The 24149-nt window shown below is 43.4% G+C and overlaps 1 protein-coding gene across 1 annotated transcript; it reads right to left on the reverse strand.

The window, feature by feature from the left end:
• Positions 1-314: 314 nt before the first annotated feature.
• Positions 315-23663, reverse strand: LOC137075790 (stonustoxin subunit alpha-like). Its single transcript, XM_067444744.1, has 6 exons — positions 23576-23663; positions 22766-22901; positions 22545-22623; positions 12622-14371; positions 1402-1458; positions 315-1193 (listed from the first exon to the last, which is right to left on the reverse strand). The coding sequence occupies exons 1-6, from the start codon at positions 23661-23663 to the stop codon at positions 607-609; spliced, it is 2697 nt and encodes an 898-aa protein (XP_067300845.1). The 3' UTR covers positions 315-606.
• Positions 23664-24149: the final 486 nt, after the last annotated feature.

Below are 24149 nucleotides of genomic sequence, written 5' to 3' on the forward strand. Positions count from 1 at the left end.
CCAACTATGATCATACAATGTTCATATAATTTGTTAGATCTGCTCATTCTGACAGGTCAATAATTATCCAAAAATAATTACTTTTGCATTTGGATGGCTATAATAGGGTCATTTCAATATGGGGCCTTGACCAATTGTCCCCGAAAGACTTTAACTTAAAAAAAAAAACCTGTCTGATTTATAAGCCTTTTGTAAAGTGGGGCCATGGGTAATGTCCTCATATTTCACCCTCTCCTGTAATACCTGTGTCATACCCATGGCATTATACACATTTGGGTCCTCATATGTCACAAAAACAAGCACACACACTGATATCACTGTCTGTATGATGATTTATTACACACACACACACACACACACACCGATCATTGTTTCTATCCCCTTACGCTGCCCTACCCCTAAACCTACCCATCTCACACACACACACACACACACACACACACACACACACACACACACACACACACACACACACACACACACACGTTGTTTCAGTGACAGAAGTTCAGCTGTCGTATTAATGTAATGAAGAGACTCTACATCTCACGGATTATCATGAGCTCAAAGCATTATGGGTAGAATCTCTCCTCAGTCTGTCCTGATTTATCAAAGCAGTTTCAGTGATCCATGACTACCAATATTAAACCCAGGATAGAGTGGCTGAGTGAATGTGGTCTGGAATGAGTGGATGGGGATCATTGAGTCTCCAGAGATGCTGTAGAAGGACAGAGTTCCTGCTCTGTGATCCACAAACACTCCCACTCTATAGAAATTACCAGACAATCCTGTTCTATAGCTATCATAATACACTCCTGCTATATAATACCTAGGACCGATGGGCTTTTCATGGAGTTCAGTCATTTTCTTTTTGTGCCAGAATGAGTATTTGCCACGATGACATTGCAAACTCCAGGCGTGATCATAAGCTCCAAATGCACCCTGATGACCCCGTCCCTTCCTGCTGATGCTCTTATATGACACTGCTATCCACACACCATCACCACTCCAGTCAACCTCCCAGTAAGAGCGTCCACTCACACTCTCTCTACACAACACCTGTTGATAACGCTCAAATCTGTCTGGATGATCCGGATACGAATGATCTGTGAGAGGGTTAGTAATCACTCTGTTGTCCGCAGACAGACGGAGGTCTTTATTCACTGTATTCAGATCCAGATTGAGCCGAAGTGAATCTGATGGAGAGAAAACACATCAGCATCAGGAATAATGACTCTGATCTCTTACTGCAGCTGAACTCTTCATGCTCAATATATCAGCAGTGTCTCAGTTTAATCATCATTCACATGATCAACTCTACAACTATTCTGTCATGTTTCCTCTTCTCCAGGAAGAGCATGAACACACTAATGAGTTTTTATGCTTGTTTTCTCAGTGACTTACAGTGGAGGAAGTCGCTCTTGCTCCAGTTACCAGTGACTGTGGTCTTGTGATCAGGGACTGTGGAAATCAACAGACATGAAGAGTGTGATTATCATGCCAAGAGAAAATGATCCTGCATCCATTACTAACACATGCAGAAATCTTTGAACACAGAAGATATTTAGAGAAATGTTCCTGCTGTTCAAAGAGCCCAAATCCTGACACAAGCACTATTAAGGGTTTGACATAATTGACATGTCGTCATATTTGATTTGGCTTCTGTAGAGATGAACTTATCACAGACTGGACTGGAGAGGGAATACTCTATGGCTCTGCATCAACACACACACCAATGCTTCATTATATATACCCTAATCATTAACAAGTATTCATATTTTGTACGTGTGAGTGACAGTGTGTGTGTGTGTGTGTGTGTGTGTGTGTGTGTGTGTGTGTGTGTGTGTGTGTGTGTGTGTGTGTGTGTGTGTGTGTGTGTGAATATGCAGTACAGGCCAAAAGTTTGGACATATTACTATTTGTAATGTTTGTGAAAGAAGTTGCTTCCGCTCATCAAGCCTGCATTTATTTAATCAAAAATACAGATTTTTTTATTTTAATATTGTGATATATTATTACAATTTAAAATATTTGGTTTTCAATTTATTATACTTTAAATTATCATTTACATTTACATTATCGTTTACATTTACTCCTCCACCCCATTAGGGCAGGCTTTCCCAGTGTTATCCAATAGTCACTGAGCAGGTCATGCAGAACAGCAGTGATGGACTTCTCTGTGTGAGCCCTGTCTCATCAGGTAAGAGAGTTCAGGAGGCTCGCACAGGGCACTGGAAGGGGGCACAGGCTGGCGCTTTGGTAGGGATTCCTATTCGTTGGTACTCAGACGTGGCGTCGAGAGTGACTGAATGGGAACGTCTCGGTTACGTACGTAACCCTCGTTCCCTGAAGGAGGGAGCGGAGATGCCACGTCCCATCGCCATGTCCTCTGTTCCCTGCTGGGGTGCCAATTCACTTACTCGGCTCCTCAGCAAAAGGCTAATTTGATGCAAGCACCTGTGCCTCATTTATACCCACGCTGCGTGGCATGAGCAGCTGGTGCAATCATTGCATGCCGATGTGCATTGGCTCGTTTAGTTAAACTCTAAAGGCGGGCGTACACTGTGCGAATTCGGACACTCGGAAGGTCGTGAGATATTGCAGACGCTACGAGTCATTTAATTTGATCATCGCATCAAATCAGCTGGTACACGGCACGACTGTTTGCACTGCGAGCCGGCCGCGATCACACGAGTTTTCTTGTAACACAGACACCGGAGCTTTCAATGTTGCTGCTATAGCTTCAGATACAAAAAATAAAGAAAAAAGATGTGAAAATGATTTGTTGAAAAGCAGAGAACAGCCATTCCTTTTAACCGAAACAACCAGAGGGAGAGAGAAGAGTGCACGTGAGAGAGAGAAAGTGAGTGTGTGTGTGTGTGTGTGTGTGTGTGTGTGTGTGTGTGTGTGTGTGTGTGTGTGTGTGTGTGTGTGTGTGAACGCAGTATGTGGCAGCCACTGAGCTAATAATAGTCATATAGATTGAGCGTATGTGACGTGCTTGTGCATGATTTGGCAATAGGGGACAGCCATATGCTGGTAAAAATCGGGCCGACTCCCCAAACTTTTTAAACATGTTTAAAAATGATAGTAAGGTCGGGAGGTGCTCTTAACGTGCTCGGCTCGTCTCGTATTTCCTCTCACACGGTGCGAGCCGCGACCATACGAGCATCCACGATGTCCACGTGATTTCTCCCGAGAAAAAAAAATCGTCTGCGAGTTCGTACGACAGCAAAAATTGCACCGTGTACGCCAGCCTTAAGTAGATTGGCTCCAGCTACCGAGATTCCTATTTGTCGGTACTCCGACGCGGCGTCTCCGTTCCCTCCTTCAGGGAACAAGAGTTACATACGTAACCGAGATGTTCTTTTAAACCTTTTATTCATCAAATATATTAAGCAGCAGAACTGTTTCCAACACTCATAATAAATCAGAATATTAGAGTGATTTCTGAAGGATCATGATCACTGAAGACTGGAAAAATGATCCTGAAAATTCAGCTTTGATCACAGAAATGATCATTTGAAAAAGTATAATAAGTAAACCAATTATTTAAAATTGTAATAATATATCACAATATGACATTTTTTCTGTATTTTTGATCGAATAAATGCAGGCTTGATGAGCAGAAGAAACTTCGGAACGGAATCAGTTTTTTTTTTTTTTTGCCTTTCCGAATTCAGCTGATAGGGAGTGCTGTAGAGTGTCTGTTATGGATGCCTGGGTTACGGAGGATGTTGAGGGGGCTGTGGATGGCTGTTTATGTTTCCTTATTAGATTGTCATAGGTCACTCTGTGTTTAATTTTCAAGTGGTTAAACAAATTTGTGGTGTTCCCTTGCATTGCAGCCACTACCATGTAGCAAATCTAGCACGTAGCATGTTTCTGCTCGTCGTCTGATTCCTCGAAGCCATACCACCTTATATACATTTAGGAGTTTTTTTTTTAAACAAACCACTTTTGATTTATTTATGTCTTCCAAAATGACTCAGGTCCCCTGTTAGATAGTAAATCACGACGCCTGTGTGTTTGCTGTGATATTTCTTGCAGTCACAAACACACATTAAAGATTCTTCAATTTGTTATAGCAATACCTGAGTTTAAAGGGTTAAATCAAGCAGAAATAGCTCTCTAATGTATTAATTGCAGGTCATTATTGAATAGTGATTACGTTACACACACACTGACTCAGGTCCCCTGTTAGATAGTAAATCACGACGCCTGTGTGTTTGCTTTAACATTTCTTGGTGGGATTTGCCCTTCCAAATTATACAAAATTTTAGGATACTTTCTATTTTTTGACATAATTTTGCATTAATTTGTCCACTTAAGAGCAAAAAGTTATTGTTACAAACTGTGGTGCAAATGTCAAACTCACGAAGGCGCAGGAGAACTTGGAACAGGAATCTTTAATATAAACACTCAGGAACATACAGAACACCACTTGACATGAACGTCGATGGACAAAACTGAGGGGAAACTGAGAACTAAATACACAGAGCTAACAAGGTGATTGACATGACACAGGTGATAGACATTATTAATTAAGAAGACTGGGGAGAAACAAGGTCACGGGGGCTGAACTCAAAACACAAGCAGACAGGTATATGTGTAACAGTTATGAAGCGAGCTCAGTTTAGCAATTTATGTACTGTCAGAGATACAGCTTTTGGGGCGTGTGCTTCAGATGTTTATGCACATAACATAACGTAACGCAACACAACCCAACGCAACGCAACGCAACGCAGCGCAACGCAACGCAACGCAACGCAACGCAACGCAACGCAACGCAACGTAACGTAACGACATGATGTGGTTCGGCAATCCATTCCAGGAACGCTGCGATCGGTTCCGCATGACTCTATTTTTGTTCACATTGTTCACATTAAAAACAACTTAAAAAAACTTGATAAAAAAATCTAGTAATTTCCCCATAGATGCATATAATTCAAAGTCTACTTCGTTTCAAAGTCAACACATTACTTTTTGCCTTGGGTAAAGCGAGGAAAATTACACCTTTCCTGGCATTTAGGTAAACAAAGTCTCTTTGTGGAGGTGGAAAAAAAGTTCACAAGATTTAAAGGTGAAAGAAAAGACGAGAGTCGGCTGTTTTTGTCTAATGCAGCCTAAGTTTTCATATAAAATGTTTGCGATCTAACACATACGTCAAAATGTTTGCCACTGGCGTGAGCAACATAGGACTAATATAAATCATTGTAAATTAATAAAACATTGTTTAAATGTAGGGCATTTAAACCTGACATCTATGAAAGTGTGTATACAAAAAGAATCACAATGCTGACAAGCCATGTTCAGAAGGCTGACAACTTTTGGATTTGAAATAAAAGTAAGTATATGCTTTCCTATAGTTCAAACTTTCCTATAGTTCTAGCTTTCCGATAGCTCAAACAGTAGAGCATGGTGCTAGCCATGCCAAGGTCCTGGGTTCGATTCCCAGGGAAAGCAAGAATTGACAAAAATGTAAAATGTGTACCTTGAATGCAATGTAAGTCTTTGGATAAAAGCGTCTGCCAAATGCATAAATGTAACTGTAAAAGTTGTGTTTGTGACATACAGCCAGAGATATCACATTATTTCACATATGCCTGTTGCAAACATGGCATATGTGAAGGCACAACAGCGTGAGCAGCACCCACACCATATACACACTGTAGTGTGTGTGTGTAACGGCTGTTAAACTTTCATGCTATGCAGCACTGACCCATCTGTCCTGAGCATCATTCACTTCACCCATCTGTCCTAAGTGCGGGTATAAAGTGAAAGCGATCGCAACACACCATTGTTTTTCACTGCGGAGCCGAACTAGCGACTCGTCCTGCAGTGATGGTACAGCAACTGTGACGATCGGACGTACATCTCCTTCAGGGAACGAGGGTTACCATATGTAATCGAGACGTTCCCTTTCAGTCGGTCACGTTCGACTTACGACGGACGTCACAGACGAATTGGGATCCCTTTGAAAAACGCCACAGTTACTACCATTTCCTGCACCCCGCGAAGAGCCCCTCAGACCCCCGTCTGTACCGGGCGGGGAAATTCCTGCAGGGAGAGTCACACTCCTATTCCGCAAGACCCATTCAGCAGACTATTGGATAACGCTGGGAAAGCGTGCCCAGGGGAGCACTGCGGAAACTGCTGGCGCTGTGGAAACTGCTCTTTCTTTGACTATTTGGGCCCTGGGGCCAGCGGCGGAACAAAAACAAAAGAACAAAGGATTCTCCCTCGGGCCTTGTCCGGGAGAAGGAGTGGTGCTGCTGCCACTTCCTGTAGAGCAGTCTCCTCCATCTCTGGGCGGCCCATCTCAGGGTCTCTTCCGACGGCACTTGCCACCTGGCTTGGCAGGGGCCTGAGCGGGCTGAACGTCCTTCCCGTGGCCGGCTCCATGCCCATGGCGCAATGGTGGTTGCTGCAGGGCTAGGGCGGGGACGGCTGCAGGTGGACGTCCTCGGCGACGGGCAGACGGAGTTGCTGCAGCCGGTGACAGAGCGGGAGCACCCGCTGTCCGCCAGGTCAGGATGTGTTTGATGGCCTCCGTCTGCTTCTGGGTGGCCGAAAATTGTTGGGCGAAACTCTCGACGGTGTCGCTGAACAACCCAGCGTAAAATGGGGGAGTCCAGGAACCGATACTTATCGGACTCCCTCATGTCGGTCAGGTTGAGCCAGAGATGTCGTTACTGGACTGCTAAGGTGGACATTGCCTGGCCAATAGAACTTTTGTCGTCCAGAGGGCAAGGTCGGTTGCCATCTGGAGCTCCCGGAGGAGCTCTGGGTCAGGACTACCCTCGTGCATGCCATGAGCGCCTGGGCCTGGTGCATCTGGAGCAGACTCATTGCATGCAGGGCGGACGTGGCCTGGCCACAAGACCTGTAAGCCTTCGCAACTAGGTTAGAAGTAAACCTACAGGCCTCGGACGGGAGACGCGGGTCACCATGCCAGTTGGAAGTGGTCACCGGACACAGCTGCATCACGACCCGCTCCACTGGCAGGATTCCCACGTAACCCTTGGCCCCCTTGGTGCCCCGAAAGTCACAACCAGACGCCCATGGGAGGGGCCAGAAGCTTCTCTCAGTAGCACCACCGGCTGCGGAGCTTGTGAGGGATCAGGGGTCCACGGAGGCTCACTCGGCGGGTTAGCCCTGACCGTAATCCTCAGATCACCCAGGGCATCTGTCAAAGTAGGTCTATCTTGCTTGGTAGAGATAGCACTAGATCGAGGTAGGCGAGTCTCGGTCTAAACTCCGAGATAGCCATATTCCCGCAGTGTGAACATGAACTATCCGCAAACGCTGCCTCAGCGTGCTGAACGCCCAAACACGTGAGGCAGCGATTGTGAGCGTCAGTGGGTAAAAGGGATCGACCGCATCCAGAAACGTACGGGTGGAATGACATCTTGAAAAAGATGCAGTGTCACACCCATGTTGCTCTTTTGTGAGGAAACACTCTTTTAGTGTGCTGAAGCACCCAGGAAACACCGCGGCAAAAACACAGGGAATAGTGCAGCCTGTTTTTTGCTGTGAAAACAGCAGTTGGTTTTGGCAGTGGTGAGCTTGTGGTCTCGCTGTTGTGTGTTGTCACACCAACACCACATCTCTCTCTCTCTCTCTCTCTCTCTCTCTCTCTCTCTCTCTCTCTCTCTCTCTCTCTCTCTGTCTGCTGATAAAGCGCTGTAGTGCAGTCTTCGACCTGAACGCCGTTTGGCTACGAAGTGAAAGATAATAGTGCGTGGTGATCGCTTCCACTTTATACCCGCGCCGCGGTGCAGTATGCAAAACAAGCATGCCATTGGCCTGTTTTCTTTAATCTCGAAGCTGATAGGGGCTCCCAGAAGTGATCCCAATTCGTCGGTGACGTCCGACGTACGACAAACGTGACCGACTGAAAGGGAACTAACCGTTTGTGGTATTTAAGGAGTCAGAGACACTTATCTTTTATAATTTATAATTTCATTTAATTCCAGTTACAGATAATGATTGTTTAAAAATAATTGGTTATCAGTCAGGAAATAAAAACACCCGGAATGAGGATCCCTAATTTATATATTTCAATTGTCGACTGAACATTTTGGGATCTGACCTCCAGAATCTTTACAGTGTGTTTGTGATTGCAAGAAATATCACAGCAAACACACAGGCATCATGATTTACTATCTACCAGGGGACTCGAGTCAGTGTGTGTTTAACATAATCACTATTCAATAATTACCTGCAATTGATACATTAGAGAGCTATTTCTGCTTGATTTATTTATTGATTTATTTACTACGTCTTCCGCCAATTAGGGCCTACATCGACGACATGACCATCATGACAACAAAACCATGCACTAGGCGCTTGCTTTAAAAACTCCAGGAAAATATCCAGTGGGCAAGAATGGAGTTCAAGCCAAGTAAGTCTCATAGCATCTCCGTCGTCAAAGGCCAGCTAACAGGCGAGCAGTTCTACATCAGTGATGAGCTGATTCCAACAGTTCTAGGGAAGCCCATCAAGAGCCTCGGACAATGGTATAATGAAGATCTCAAAGACACCCAGCAGCTTGAGCAACTCCTGCAGGACACGGCTAACGGCCTTAAAGGGGGGGTGAGATGCTGTTTCCTGCATACTGAGCTTTTTACACCTTTAAAGACTTGGATTCCCATCCTAAACATAGACAAAGTTTCAAAAACTAATGTTGGACGTTTGATGGAGTATTTCTGTGTTAAAAATACTCCTTCCGGTTTCTCACAAGTTTCGGCGAGTTTTTTTCGAGTATGGGTCTATTTGACGTTAAATAGATCGGAAGGTCCTTGTATGGGCCGTACGGGCTCTTCTCCCGGTAGGGTGCGCGCGTGCGTGACTAGAGGAAGAGAGAGGAAATGCACGCCCATAAACACTCTCTCAGGTGCAGATCCAGTCATCCGTGAACACTTATGACGCGCCGCGCTCCACTTTATTCCTATGGGTGACGTCGAGCGACTTCAACGCTTCAGCACAGCATTCCGGGAAGGCAGCGCTGCATTTGAACCGATTTGAACGCAGAAATGACGGGAAGCTTCAAGGCATCGCTTCAGTCGCGTCGCAAAGTGGATTCCACGGTCACTGCTGTCACAGGACTTCACCAAATCATACCAAAGAAGTGTGTTTTTGACAGAGCGGTCCCAGCGATAAAGGTTCGGTCCTTGGAAGCAGCCGGTGAGTAAATCAACATCAAATGTCTCTGCTATTGGCTACCGTCGCATGAGTAAACATCAGTAAACGATACGATCGCGTGCTTCGTCATTCAAATGCGCTAACGGTTACTCCATTGTTGTTCTGTTACACTGACTCTGACGTGCAAAACCGTTTTGCTTGCTACCTCTAAGGTCTAACGTTAGTCACATACAATAGTCCATAAACCAAATCATGTCCTCATAAACTGCGCGTAAAGACACACAAAGGCACCTAAATACAGTCCATACCACAGAGACGGACATCCTGATGTTGCCGTTTCTCCTGTTCAATTTATTTCTGCCTCAGATTTGATTGTGTATCATTATCTGTATTGGCTGAGATAGCGATGGGTTTCTCCACACTTGAGGACGTCACCGCTTTGCGCGCTTCTCCTTCTTTAGCTCCGCCCACACGATACGCCTCCAGGCGCTCGGTTTTTTCTGGAAAGACTCGGTACAGCCCATATTTCTTTTATAAATATGATAAAACTAAAGACTTTTCGGAGATATGAAGGATGCAATACTACTCTATAGGTACTCAAGATTGACATGAGATTGACTGAAACTGAGTGTTTCACCCCCCCTTTAAGCAAATAAACAACACTGCACTACCGGGGAAACTGAAGCTCTGGTGTTACCAGTTTGGGCTGCTACCTAGACTGTTGAGGCCATTGACCATGTACAAAGTTTCGCTTAGTCATGCCAAAAAAATGGAAAGGCTAGTGAATTCTCACGTGAGGAAGTGGCTTGAACTTCCCAAATGCCTCAGTAGTGTTGGACTCTACAGCAATGGAGCCCTGGCACTGCCAATTTCTAGTCTGGTGGAAGAGTTCAAGTGTACCAAGGTGAGGCTGGACATGTCCCTCACTGACTCCCGGGACCTCGTGGTGAGAAGTGCTGCTCCTTCCCTAGCAACAGGGAGGAAGTGGACCCCAGCCACAGCCGTGTTACAGGCCAAATCTGCTCTTCTCCATCGTGATGTGGTGGGCCACGTCCAACAAAGTAGAGGAGGCTTTGGCCTTGGAGTTGTAGCACCTCTGCGGCAAAAGGCATCTGCAACTGAACGCCGAAGCATGGTAGTAGAGGAGGTGCACCGACAGGAGGAACTAGACAGATGCTCTAAAGCCGTAACACAGGCCAAACAGGGTCACTGGATGACATGGGAGGGTGTAGAGAAGAGAAAACTCACATGGAGGGAACTCTGGAGCATGGAATCCAAAAGGCTGAGCTTCATCGTTCGAGCTACGTATGATGTATTGCCCTCTCCCATAAACCTGCAGCTATGGTTTGGAAAGGACCTTCCTGCCCCCTGTGTACAACCTCTGCAACACTCAAGCACATCTTGGTTGGCTGTAGGACCAGCCTCACTCAAGGCAGATACACGTGGAGACACAACAAGGTCCTCAGGTATTCTAGCCGAAAAACTGGAGTGTTACAGGGCATCCCTCAACGCCAGGAGGGGGACAAGCTGAGGAATAGCCCCGCAAATCCTGATCTGACCCCGCTGAATGCAGCCAGGGACTGGCAGATGCTAGCCGACCTAGATCATAGGCTTATTTTCAATCAATCAATCAACTTTATTTATATAGCGCTTTTACAATCACGATTGTGTCAAAGCAGCTTCACAGTGTCAAACAGGATAATATTGCGACAAAATTAGATTTGGCTGTACAGTCGTACTGGAGAAAACAGTAATGTTATCAGCTTATTTTAATTTATCATATAGCGACAATGTTGGCAGATCAGTATTATAGTTTATAGAATTAAATAAGACCTAATTCATACATTTTCCCTCTGGAGATTGCAACAACCACCTTGCGACCAGACCTCGTTCTCTGGTCGAATGCCTGCCAACTCGCTTATATCATAGAACTGACAGTTCCCTGGGAAGACACCTTCAAAGAAGCGTATGAGCGTAAGATGCTGCGTTACTCCAACTTAGCAGCTGAAGCAGAGGACAGAGGCTGGAAGATAAGGGTGCGCCCATTGGAGGTGGGGTGTAGGGGCTTCGTAGCCAGCACAACAGCAAAGATGCTTAGGGAGGTTGGAATCAGGGGACAGGGTTACAGACAAGCCATTAAAGAGCTGGCCAGCACCGCCGAGAGGACGAGCCACTGGCTGTGGCTGAAAAGGAGCGATACCACCTGGGCAGCTAAGGCAAACACCTGTGTGACACACACCCAGGCTTGATCAACCTGATAATTGTGATAATTGGCCGAAACACCCTGTGATACTGAGGTACACAACGGACGATGTGTCCTGGTAGCCATATAGCCTTATAGCAGCCATCTGTCAAGAATTCCCGAATTAGAAGTGGTGCAAATATTAGGGATTGTAACATCTAGTCCTTTCAATGAACTTTGAGGATGACAACAACGTAGCCATTTAGTGTGAGTTTGACATGTCAAAGCGTGTAGTGAGACGGGCGGCAGTTTATTTAGGTTTACCCACTCCTAAACTTTTTTCTACTGTTTATTCTGTTTAGTTAGGGAGAGAGGTAAGATAACTGTTTTTACTTTTGATCCCTTTTGTTTGGGAATTTGGGAAGTTGTTGTTTTGTTTGTTATTTTGGCCTTGCCTTCTCCTGACAATTTGTTATCTAAGTTTATCTGTTTTCTGATCTTTATTTAGTAAAAATAATTTACCTTTTAATAAAACACTTGTTAAATATATTATTTCTTCCGTTTCTTTTTTTCTTTTTTGGTGTTATTAAAAAGTTGTGGAAACTTTTTCTGGAAATGACAAATGTAAAAGGTTAACAGAGCTGGGATGATGGAAAAGGACATTCCTACATTTTTTATTATTTATTCACTTTAGTTATATTTTTGTCTTGTTACTCTCTCCTCAATCCTATAGTCTGATGAGAAAATGTAGCAGTAAACAAAAAGCATGTGGAGAAAAGAATGAGTGGGTTTTACTGATAACAAGCCTGACCTGACTATCCAACAGAACAGCACATCTGACACACAGGTGCATTCTCAAACAACAAAAGCACGCGCACACACACACACACACACACACACACACACACACACACACACACACACACACACACACACACACACACCCTGGTGGTCACAACTGGAACTGCTAGAACTGCACTCCGACCATTTGTTGTGTTTTGGTTTAATTATGAGTCATTTATGTTGATGTTGGCTATATTTGTAACTGGATGTTACAATATACTCCATGTCTCTAAGGACTTTTTGTAACAACATGAACAAAGCAACTAATACGTTCATATATACTGTCAATTGGGAAATGCTTTACAACATGTTACATTAATATTGTAACGTATAATTATTAATAGCCACACCTGTTAGGAAATATAGTTGTCAATACAACATTGAATGAGTGAAGCAAATTATTATAATTTAAGATAAAGATTAATGCAAAGAAATGTGCATATGACTCTTACCTGGAGTCATTATGGGGCCGATAGTGTCACTGGCTTCACTCACTCCCACTTTACCCAATATCCAGTAGCGGATCAAGTACTGCATTCTAGATGCTAGTCCAGTCAGATTAAAGTTTTCATCAGGTGTGTCTATGGCATGCCACTCTTCCCTATTCTCCTGCTGGTACTCCACTCTGAACTGCACAGTTTCTCCAGTTGGGGACTTCTGCAGTTTTAGGGACACACTATACGGCAGGACATCCTTCACATCTGGTGGGGGAGGCTTCGACACGGGCTGGAACTGAGTGTCTGTCAGCTTCCCTTTTTCATAGAGACGGATGGAGGAGCCTGGACTGGAAGGATCGGAGATGGCAGATATAATGAATCTGTATTTCTTTTCATCTTTATTAGCCTCTGAAAAACGTCTGAAAAGAGACAAGATGTCTTTCATCTTTGAGATGACAGCAGGATCACTGAACCACGTTCTGACAGATGCCACAGTAACCATATTTAGTTCCCCATCTAGCTCTTTAAACTTGTCAGATTTCAGTAACTCTGTCAGGTTTGAAAGATACGGGTCTTCATACTTTAGAGATGTGAAGGTCAAGCACACCACAACATCAATAGCAGGATTAAAGAGGATGGAGCTGAGATGATCTGAGTCTTCAGTTGTGATTCCCTCCAACACATTGGTGTGAGAACTCAAGAGGTCAAGTTCAGACTTTGCACCATCTAACCACTGGTTAAGCTTCTCGGCTTTAAAAGGGGAGCTGTAGTGGATCTTCAGGACATCTTCCAGCGACTTCTCCTGCTTATCTCCTCCTCGTATAGCAGGCAAGACCCTGGCCACTGCTTTCTGGAGTATTGTCTTGTAAATATTAAATAAGTTCTGAAATGATTGCAGCCTCTCTTTAATATCATTGAAAGCATTCACCAGTGTTTTTCTGGACAGGTCACTGCATGTCCTCTCAGCCCTTCCCAGCTCCTCCATTATATCTTCAGTGTTGGAAACCAGACGTGTGGTGATTTCTCTCTCCAGTTGAGCAGCTTTTGAATCCAGTAGAGAAAGAGGATAGAGCCAGACTTTTAATGGAACTGCATTCTGTGGATTCTCCTTCAGGATATTGCGGAGCTTCTTGTACACCTTTATGGCCTCCATGTAAGTGGTGGGGTTCTGATCAAGGCGGAAGTCACCATGAAATGTGCAAGCAATGCTCTCAGCCATTTTCTTTTCACCATCTGTCATTTCTAAAGCTCCTTCTCCCTCAATAGAAAATTCTGGGATCGTCTTGACCATGATATTCAGTTCTCCCTCAATCTTCTGCTTATTTTCCTCTTCTGAAAATCTCTGATCAAACACCATGTAGGCCTTAGCTCCGTACAGTACAGCCGTCACCACATGAGTTGCAGTTTTCTGGTCAAACACCTGAGGGTAGGTGATCTGGCCTAGATGGCTCATAGTGAGTTGTTCGAATCTGGTGGTTTCACTGTAAGACATTGTTACTCTGGATTGCTGGTCTGAGGATTTAGTGTCACGCAGAAACTTGCCAGATCCTCCCACCTTCACCAGCCCTCCTAAGAAGCTGGCCTTCAGGGAAGCACTTACATCCAGGAGACTGGCCTTACTAGAGAGAGAGTCAGAGCTACTGAACTTTAAATCTGTCTTGGGCTGTGCACGGGTGTCCAAATCTTCCCTCAGTGACTTCTCATCCCACAGAGTAACACCTGAAATGAGAAATGACTTTAACAGTCCCGTATGAGGACGCAGGTACTGTTGAAGAAACATGCAGGTTTTATTGTGTTGTTACACAAGTACTAGTGATGCAACATTTCGTAAAGAGGGGAAAATAATGTTTAATTATTTATTTTAGGTTGTTAAATCACCTGGAATGAAGGTGTCTGTACGGCAGTCATACAGCATACCAGGAAACAGAGGTCTTCCTAGAGCTGCCACTTCAATGGGCTTTGATGCCAGGACTGCAGCAAATAACAAAGGTCATATTTATATACAGTATATACATTTTTGTGATCAAATTTTTATTAAGAAGAACAGGTTACATATATAATATGAAAATCAACTGAACACTAAACTCTTTGATTTTAACTACTAACTCAACCACCCATCCACAGCAACCACATGAAACCCCTTCTCCTTCCCCACTCCCTCTATTGCCTTAGACACAATCAAGACATTATATGCACACACACATGCACACAATACATATCTAAAAAAAATTTTTTAAAGCAAATAAGCAACGCATGTCCTTTTACAGAAAATTCTCAATTTTAGAAATAGCCTTTAACCCTTTTTTTTTGAGTGACCCCATGCATTATTCGCCACCGATAGCTCCATATTAGCAATGGCCAGAAGAGAATACATCCAGTGTGATCAAGCTAAAGAATGTGGAGGTTTTTAATGTAAGGCAAGTATTTTCTTAGCTGCAGTTAATCCAGAGAATAGCATTTTTTTTCTGTGACAAACAAAAACTGTAGGATGAGTCATCATTTAAAGCAAGAGCTTAGGGCAGCATGGTATATCAGTTTCCAGAATGTCTTTCAGAGTAGTAGATATCCCATTTCTAGAAACCATGAACTTCAGTACAATCCCAAAACATAAGCTTGAATGTCCCAGCAAGCCTCCTGGGCAAAATTACAACTGGAAGATGAGGAAAGCTTTATTAAATAATGTTTTCTAGGAGTAAGATATATCTTATCAATCAATTTGAAATGAACTAGTTGATGGTTAGGGTTTTTTGAAACAAGTTTAAGATTAGTCCATATTGAATCCCAAAGGATTTCTTCATTATTATTCTTTATTTCTGTATCATATAGATCTCTGTACCAGATGTCGATAATTGGTAACTGCTTATAGGAAGCTTCCAAGAATAAGAAGAAAGAAGCATAGAATAGTAGAAAGAATATACTTTACCCCTTGTACTTTTTTATTGTCAACATTTTGTGCATAGTAAGACAGGAGATGTTAGTACCCCATGGAACCCATTTGCTGTCATGGCTGATCTGAGGCGAAGTAAAAAAAAAAAAAAAAAGGAGGTTCCTGGTAAATTATATTAGCCTGACGTGGTCATACTCAGTCTGATACTGCTCCATTGGGCTGTAATTATTGGGCGTATTTCAACCGAACAAGGAAAGACCCCAATTGGATATACCTACAACCAATCAGAGCAGCAGAGCGACACATAACGTTAGTTGACAAATGTCAACAGAACTCAACTGCACTGTGTTGCCAAGTCTGCGGTTTTCCAGCAAAATTGTTTTCCATGTCTGCGGGTTGATTATGTGATATATAGACCCAGGAATGCCAATTTTAGCAGACAACCTTGCCAAGATAATACACATTTTACCCACCAAACACAATTTTATTTCCGGAGAAGCTATTGTTTTGGGCTAGAAGTTGGCGGGTTTTGTTGTAAAAACTTGGCAACCCTGTCTGCACGCACGCTGGAATAAATGATCTTTGCTGGTGTTGTAAAAAAAGAGTTAAAGGATATGCAGAGTACTTACCAACATGATCATGATTTTTGAGAGAGATATTGAAGGTGAATGTATATACGAACAAGTTCTCCGTTTAAGGATTAGAATAAATTCAACCAAGCGCCTTTGATGACATGGATGATTACGTCACTGTTTATCATCTGTCCATCATCATCTAAAGCCCACCCTGATGATTTTATTGGTCCGAACTGTTTCTGTTCCGGCATAATTACTCCTCTATGAATCAAGTCCAAACCGAACTGCCCGAGCTCAAATGTTGTTTGAGCTCCGTTCGGCTGGCATCCAGGCTAAAATGATATACCTTACATAGTTCATTAAATGTTCGAAGACCATTTACCCCCCAAATGTCAGCTAAAACATGAAGGCCTCTATCTCTCCATTCTGAAAAAAACAAAAGGTTTTTTGCGTGTAAGGAGACTATGGTTATGAAATAACGGAGTGTGAGTGCCATTGGAGGTCATTGAGACCAAGCTTTGAAGCAGCACACCAGATAGAAAGAAGATATGTTATTATTGGACCAAAACACAGTTTCACATTTTTTAAGGGACATTACAATAAACTGAATCTGCCAATTTGCATGGTAATACCAAATTACATTCAACCGGTTGCCAAGATACCTGAGGGGCAAAATAAATGCCCAATGATAAAACTTAAAAGCAATTTGGCAATGCCAGACCACCAGCATCTTTGCAACATTGCACAGTTGCATACTTTATACGAGGAGGTTTTCCATTCAATATGAATTTAGAGGTTAATGTTTGAAACTTAGACCAGTAATCAGTAGGTGGTTCAAGTGGTGTCATAGAAGAAAATTAAAAATTAATACGAGAATAACCATTTTAATTATAGATATATGAGCTAGAAAAGATAATGGTAGTGCTTACCAATGATTAAAATCTGTAGCTATATGATTATATATATGCCTTGATCATTTTTTAAAGCTATTGAATGTAAAGAAGAAAAAATATCAATGCCCAGATACCTAAAGCTAGATACTATTGGTATACAAGTTGGCAGAATAAACTGAGAGGATAAATTGTTTAAATGCATTAATGCAGATCCAATTAATTTGGTCCAATTAATTTTATATCCAGAAAATGAACTAAAAGAATTAAACATCAACAAAACGTCTCAGGTTATGTATGTAACCTCTGTTTCCTGAGCACGCCTCCAGCATGACTGATGTCTGAATCACGATTTAATCACGTCAATCCTATTGACCGGCGACATCCTCTGACATCATCACAGTGCGACCAGTAAGTATAAAAGGGCCTTGCATACATGACACCATCTTTTTCATCTGAAGGGACTGTTTGGCAGGCAGGCCCCGAGGCATAGCAAAGAGACCGTTGCTGCGTCCCAATTCGCCTACTTATACTACGTCCTAAAAGTATGTAGGCAAGGCAAGGCAAGTTTATTTGTATAGCACATTTCATACCCAATGGCAATTCAAAGTGCTTTACATAGAAATTAATTAAAATTGTGCTAACAAATGCATGAGAAAAAAAAGAATACCATATGGACGAATAAAGAATTAAAAACAAGCATAGTTAAAACAGTCGTAAAGATATAGTAATTAAAATAATAATAATAATAATAAAAAAAAAAAAAAAAAAAAAAAAGATAAAATAAAATAAAATGGTCAGATCCACAATAATGATCTGATATAAAAATAAACATTCTTCAGTTTACAGCCTACATACATGTACCATCTTAATTAGAACACCTCTCATTCATTTCTTTCTCAAACACGTTCATAACATCCATTTTAATCACTATTCCCTGATTTTTACTCAGAAACCTTCTTGTTAAAACCCTTACTCACTCATCATACCCTCCACAGATTTACACATACTCAAACCTTATTGTCAAACTTACTATTTCCATCAAACCCAGTTTTCACTCGTCATATTCAACTCAAAAGAACATATAAAATAAACAATAACCAGAGATAAGAACAAAGGTAAACTAAAATAATTATAAAAAGAATAAAGAGATAAGATAGGGTGCAATCAGTCGGACATACAGTGCTCAGAGCTCATTCAGTAAATGCACAGCTGAACAGATGTGTTTTGAGTCTGGATTTGAATGTGGCTACTGTTGGAGCACATCTGATCTGTTCAGGAAGCTGGTTCCAACTGCGGCTGGCATAATAGCTAAAAGCAGACTCTCCTTGCTTTGAGTGAACTCTTGGTATTTCTAACTGACTTGATCCTGCTGATCTGAGTGATCTGTTGGGTTTGTATTTAATCAGCATATCTGCGATGTATTGGGGTCCTAGCTCATTGAGTGATTTATAAACAAGTAATAGTACTTTAAAATCGATCCTAAATGTAACTGGAAGCCAGTGTAAAGACCTGAGGACTGGTGTGATATGGTCATATGTTCTGCTTCTGCTCAGAATCCTGGCAGCAGCGTTCTGTATGAGCTGCAGCTGTCTAATGGTCTTTTTGGGAAGGGCGGTGAGAAGGCCATTACAATAGTCCACCCTACTGGTGATGAAAGCATGAACGAGTTTCTCTAAGTCTTGCCTGGAGACAAAACATCTAATCCTTGCAATATTTTTCAGATGATAGTATGCTGATTTAGTTATTGCTTTGACATGACTACTGAAACTCAGGTCGGACTGTAAAATCACTCCAAGATTCCTGACTTGATTTTTTGTTATCAGGCCTTTAGCCTCAAGATATGCGTTCACCTTGAGAATTTCATCTTTGTTTCCAAATGTAGTGATTTCGGTTTTGTCTTTGTTTAACTGAAGATAGTTTTGGCACATCCAGTTGTTAACTTCATCAATGCATTTGCACAGGGAGTCAATGGGGCTGTAGTCATTAGGTGATAGTGCTAAGTAGAGCTGGGTGTCGTCAGCATAGCTGTGGTAAGCAATATTGTTCTTTTTCATTATTTGGCTCAGTGGCAGCATATACAGGTTAAACAGGAGAGGTGCTAGAATTGACCCTTGTGGGACTCCGCATGTCATGGACGTCCACTCAGACTTATGGTCTCCTATACTCACATAATAACCTCTCCCTTCTAAGTATGACCTGAACCATCTGAGGACCATCCCAGAAAGCCCAACCCAGTTTTCCAGCCTGTCTAGAAGTATGTTGTGGTCAACAGTATCGAATGCGGCACTGAGATCCAGTTGTACCAGAATTGATGTTTTGCCTGTATCAGTGTTTAAGCGAATATCATTTATAATCTTTATGAGCGCTGTCTCTGTACTGTGATGCGGTCGGAAACCAGATTGAAAATTGTCAAAGTATCCATTTGAGTGTAAGAATTTGTTCAACTGATTGAAAACAACTTTTTCAATGATTTTGCCTATGAAGGGGAGATTTGAGATTGGTCTGTAGTTGCTCAGTATGGAGTTATCCAGATTTCTCTTTTTCAGAAGAGGCTTAACTATTGCAGTTTTAAGGGCGGTTGGAAAAGTCCCATAGAGGAGTGAGGAGTTTACCACTTCTAGGAGATCTGCTTCTAAACAGTTAAACACACTTTTGAAGAAAGAAGTGGGGAGTGTGTCTAGGGCACAGGTTGATGTTTTAAGATGCTGTACTGTGTCTTCAAAAATTTTGCAGTCAATAGCATCGAAATCTGACATGGTAATTTTCCGAGGGTTTGGTATGATCTGACTGACCCCAGAGCAACTAGAGGATGTGCTGATCGCCTTTCTGATATTATTGATTTTCTCTGAGAAGTAGGAAGCAAACTCACTGCATTTACTGTCTGAGAGCATTTCACTAGGAGTCTGACTCGGGGGGTTTGTTAGTCTCTCGACAGTAGCAAAAAGAGTGCGCGTGTTGTTTATGTTTCTGTTTATAATATTTGAGAAGAAGGTCTGTCTAGCTTTGCCTAGTTCAACATTGAAAGCATGAAGGGTGTCTTTATAGATGTTATAATGGACTACAAGTTATAATGGACTACATGTACTCTTTTTGTGAAGAAAAAGTATATACTTTTGAGTGTGTAGCAGAAAAGTATGCAAGCTTCGGGACTACTTCGCCATCTTTAACGGACTCTGTCGCTTAGTTACGTGCATCCCGTCACCGTTTATCTGCCCTGTCAATCATCGTCAGATTCGTCACAGTTCAAATCCTCCACATGCAGTTTAATCTCCCACCGTATCGGAGAGAAGTGTAGCCGCTCGTTGATCTGCCATTTGTGGATCTTTAATGCAGAGACTCTCCTCATGTGTTTGCAGTTTAAATATAATGATGCATTTTAAAGTTAATGGCCAAACGTGTCATTACAAAAGTTCACAATGCTGCTGCAGGTGAAATATAATGTGGACAACACTGAATAAATATATTTGTCAGGTTAAATATTGATAGTTGGTCACTCAAACCCCTTTATCTAAACTTCTTTACTTAACCGTCGAACTCGCACATCCACCATGTTTGTAGTTTTTTGACGCTTTTTATCCGCGTTTGTAGTTCTAATCGAATCCTTGTCACGGGAAAGAAGGCAGAGGATTCAAGAGCAAGTGAATAATTGTCTTTATTGATAATGCAAGAGTGGTAATGAGAGTCAGAGTTCGATGACGTGACGATGATGTCAGCACTGGTAGCGCAGGGACCCAATGGACAATCCCGATCCCTGGTCCGTGCAACCGTGAGTGATGACCGCTGATGAAGTGACGAAATCCCGTGTGTGTGACGATCCCTCAGAAGAGGGGTGAGGCTAGATCCACAGCAGAGGCAGAGAAGGTCAGAAACCTGCCCGGGAACAATCCTCGTGAACAGAGCAGAGCGATCCTCTGGGAAACAAGCAGAACGATCCTCCGTGAGACAGTAGAGCGATGTCTGAACTCAGGAAACGCCAACGATCCTGCTGGAGAGAGAGAGAATGCCTACACACCCACACACCAACACAGGGAAACGAAAACAACGATCTGACAAACACAAGACGCTAGACACTGGGTATAAGTAGACCCAGGAAACAAGTGGCACCTGGTGCTGTAATCAGCGGGGTGATAATCAGCTGCCACGCCCACCACCACACACATACACCAACACTCACGAACCACATAACACAGTGCAGGGCGAGCAGCTGAATTCATGAACCGTGACAATCCTCGTCCAATTCGCAATGGGTTGTGGGCAATATCAGCCGTTGGAGTGCCCATCGATCCATACTGTGAATTCGGACCGGAAATAGTAAACCATCCGGGAATCTTTGGAATACTCTTTTCAACATACTACGATTTGGGACATACTAATTCTATTTTCAAATACTATTTAGGATGGATAGTATGCGAATTGGGACGCAGGGAGTGTCTCGTTCCCTGTTCTCAGGGAACAGAGGTTACATACGTAACCCGAGATATTCCCTTTCAAAAGGGAACTCGCACTGCGTCAAGAATGCATATGGGGAACGATATACTCACTACGTTATGCTGAGGGCAGTGCATGCCTACTGGCATCGAAAATTCAACTGTAATGCCTGCCGGGGCACTCCCCCTCTGGACACACTAGGCTGTCAGTGACAGCATTCCCTATGGTCTTAGCCCAAGCTATACACCTAAGAGAGGAGGTCTCTTAATCCTAGGTTGCTCAAAGGCCTGGGACCAACTACTTAAACAGAAGGGGTCCCTTTAAGGGTATGTGGCCAGGGGACCTGAGGGCACCCCAGCCAGTCACTATTTGGGAATCCTTTCACCGAATGCCACCAGGGAGGCCTGACCTGGTCTCGCTTCTGCAGTACACTTTGGCCTACCAACCCTGTCTGTTCGAAACAGAGCCTCTGGACAATGGCCTTCTGATGAGGCATGCAGACTGAGGGACTGCGAACTGGCAGTGTCCTCCTCAGACCGGATCTCAGAAACAAGTATCCTGGAGAACAGTACTCAGCATAGCGCTTTCTAACCCTTGCCAGCGAGGGGAGTTCATCTGCTCGATCCTAGGATCTACTGAGCACTTATTTTACAGAGGTGCTCAGGAGGCCGGACAGGACTTCGGACTGATCTTATTGGGAGGCCACACGAGGGGCCAATGACCGTCTGATCAAACTCAGGTGGCTTCGGCCTCATAGATGACCCTCGAAAGCCTGCCCGGTAGGTAAATAAATCTGTAGGCTGAACACAAGCCAGTCCCCTCCTGTAGGGACTGGGTAGCAGAAAGTGATACCTCGTCGGCCTAGGGTGTGCCCACTAGCTGTCAGCATGATGTCAATTATTGGTTCCTGACCAGGGAACTCGTTCCCTCAGGGAGACCTGGAGGAGCCTACTACCTGATAGCAGTCAAAATAGCCGGAAGCCGGGAACTCGTTCCCTCAGGGAGGCCAGGCGAGGCCTACTACCTGCTAGCAGCTCGTACTAACCATCAGGTGACTGAAGCCCAGGAACACGCCCTCAGGGGAGGCCTGGTGAGGCCTGGTGAGACCTGCTACCCAATGGCAAGCCTTCAGGGAGGCCTGGTGAGGCCTACTACCTGATAGCCACACGTACCCACTGCCGGAGCATCCTGGTCCAGGAGCTCACCTTCAAAGAGGCTTTGTGGGGCCTGCTTCCTGGTAGCAATTTATGCTTGCTGTTAAGATGGCTGGGGTTCAGGAACTCGCATCCAGGGGAGGCCTCGTGAGGCCTACTACACGATAGCAGACCTACAGGGGTGGCTTCCTGATGGCAGGTTGAGAAACTGACTGCTATGACCTCGGAGTCCAGTTACTACCTGGGGACTTGGGGAGGAAACACACATCAAATAAACACATGGGGCCATCTTCAGGAGGCCTCTCAAGGCTGACTACCTGGCTGCCACTGTTATGTCTGGACTCACTCGCAAGGAGGCCTACTGAGAAAAAGAGAAATCTGGATAACTCCATATTGAGCAACTACACACCAATACGAAATCTCCCCTTCATAGGCAAGTTCATTGAAAAAGTTATTTTCAGTCAGCTGAACAAACATTGGAGAGATTACTATGTGAGTATAGGTGACCATAAGCCTGAGTGGACATCCATGACATGCAGAGTCCCACAAGGGTCAATTCTTGCACCACTCCTGTTTAACCTGTATATGCTGCCACAGAGCCAAAATAATGAAAAAGAACAATATTGATGACGACATCCAGATCTACTTAGCACTATCACCTAATGACTACAGCCCCATTGACTCCCTGTGCAAATGCATTGATGAAGTTAACGACTGGATGTGCCAAAACTATCTTCAGTTAAACAAAGACAAAACTGAAATCACTACATTTGGAAACAAAGATGAAATTCTCAAGGTGAACGCGTATCTTGAGGCTAAAGGCCTGATAACAAAAAATCAAGTCAGGAATCTTGGTGTGATTTTGGAGTCAGACCTGAGTTTCAGTAGTCATGTCAAAGCAATAACTAAATCAGCATACTATCATCTGAAAAATATTGCAAGAATTAGATGCTTTGTCTCCAGCCAAGACTTAGAGAAACTCGTTCATGCTTTCATCACCAGTAGGGTGGACTATTGTAACGGCCTTCTCACCGGCCTTCCCATAAAGACCGTTAGACAGCTGCAGCTCATACAGAACGCTGCTGCCAGGATTCTGAGCAGAACCAGAAAATATGACCATATCACACCAGTCCTCAGGTCTTTACACTGGCTTCCAGTTACATCTAGGATCGATTTTAAAGTATTAGTACTTGTTTATAAATCACTCAATGAGCTAGGATCTCAATACATCGCAGATATGCTGATTAAATACAAACCCAACAGATCACTCAGATCAGCAGGATCAAGTCAGTTAGAAATACCAAGAGTTCACTCAAAGCAAGGAGAGTCTGCCTTTAGCTATTATGCCAGCCGCAGCTGAACCAGCTTCCTGAGCAGATCAGATTTGCTCCAACAGTAGCCACATTCAAATCCAGACTCAAAACACATCTGTGATTAGCTGTGCATTTACTGAATGAGCTCTGAGCCACTGTACGTCCGACTGATCGCACCTTATCTTATCTGTGCAGCACCTTTCATTCTTTTATAACTGTTTTAGTATACCTTTGTTGTTATCAGCCAATAAAACAGCTCTGATCATGTTGCTTTAGTCATACTTCGATATGTT

The sequence above is a fragment of the Pseudorasbora parva genome, chromosome 5 (genome assembly GCF_024679245.1).
Source record: "Pseudorasbora parva isolate DD20220531a chromosome 5, ASM2467924v1, whole genome shotgun sequence".
In the NCBI taxonomy this organism is placed as follows: domain Eukaryota; kingdom Metazoa; phylum Chordata; class Actinopteri; order Cypriniformes; family Gobionidae; genus Pseudorasbora; species Pseudorasbora parva.

What these genes read in the sequence shown, in the direction of transcription:
- LOC137075790 (XM_067444744.1), bottom strand. Translation starts at nt 23,663, where the DNA reads ATGGTCATATTTTCTGGTTCTGCTCAGAATCCTGGCAGCAGCGTTCTG. An exon ending in TGGGTACGTGTGGCTATCAG is followed by an intron (nt 14,372 to 22,544) that starts GTAGTAGGCCTC and finishes TTTCTTCAACAG; the next exon opens with TACCTGCGTCCTCATACGGG. An exon ending in CAAGAGCGACTTCCTCCACT is followed by an intron (nt 1,194 to 1,401) that starts GTAAGTCACTGA and finishes TCTCTCCATCAG; the next exon opens with ATTCACTTCGGCTCAATCTG.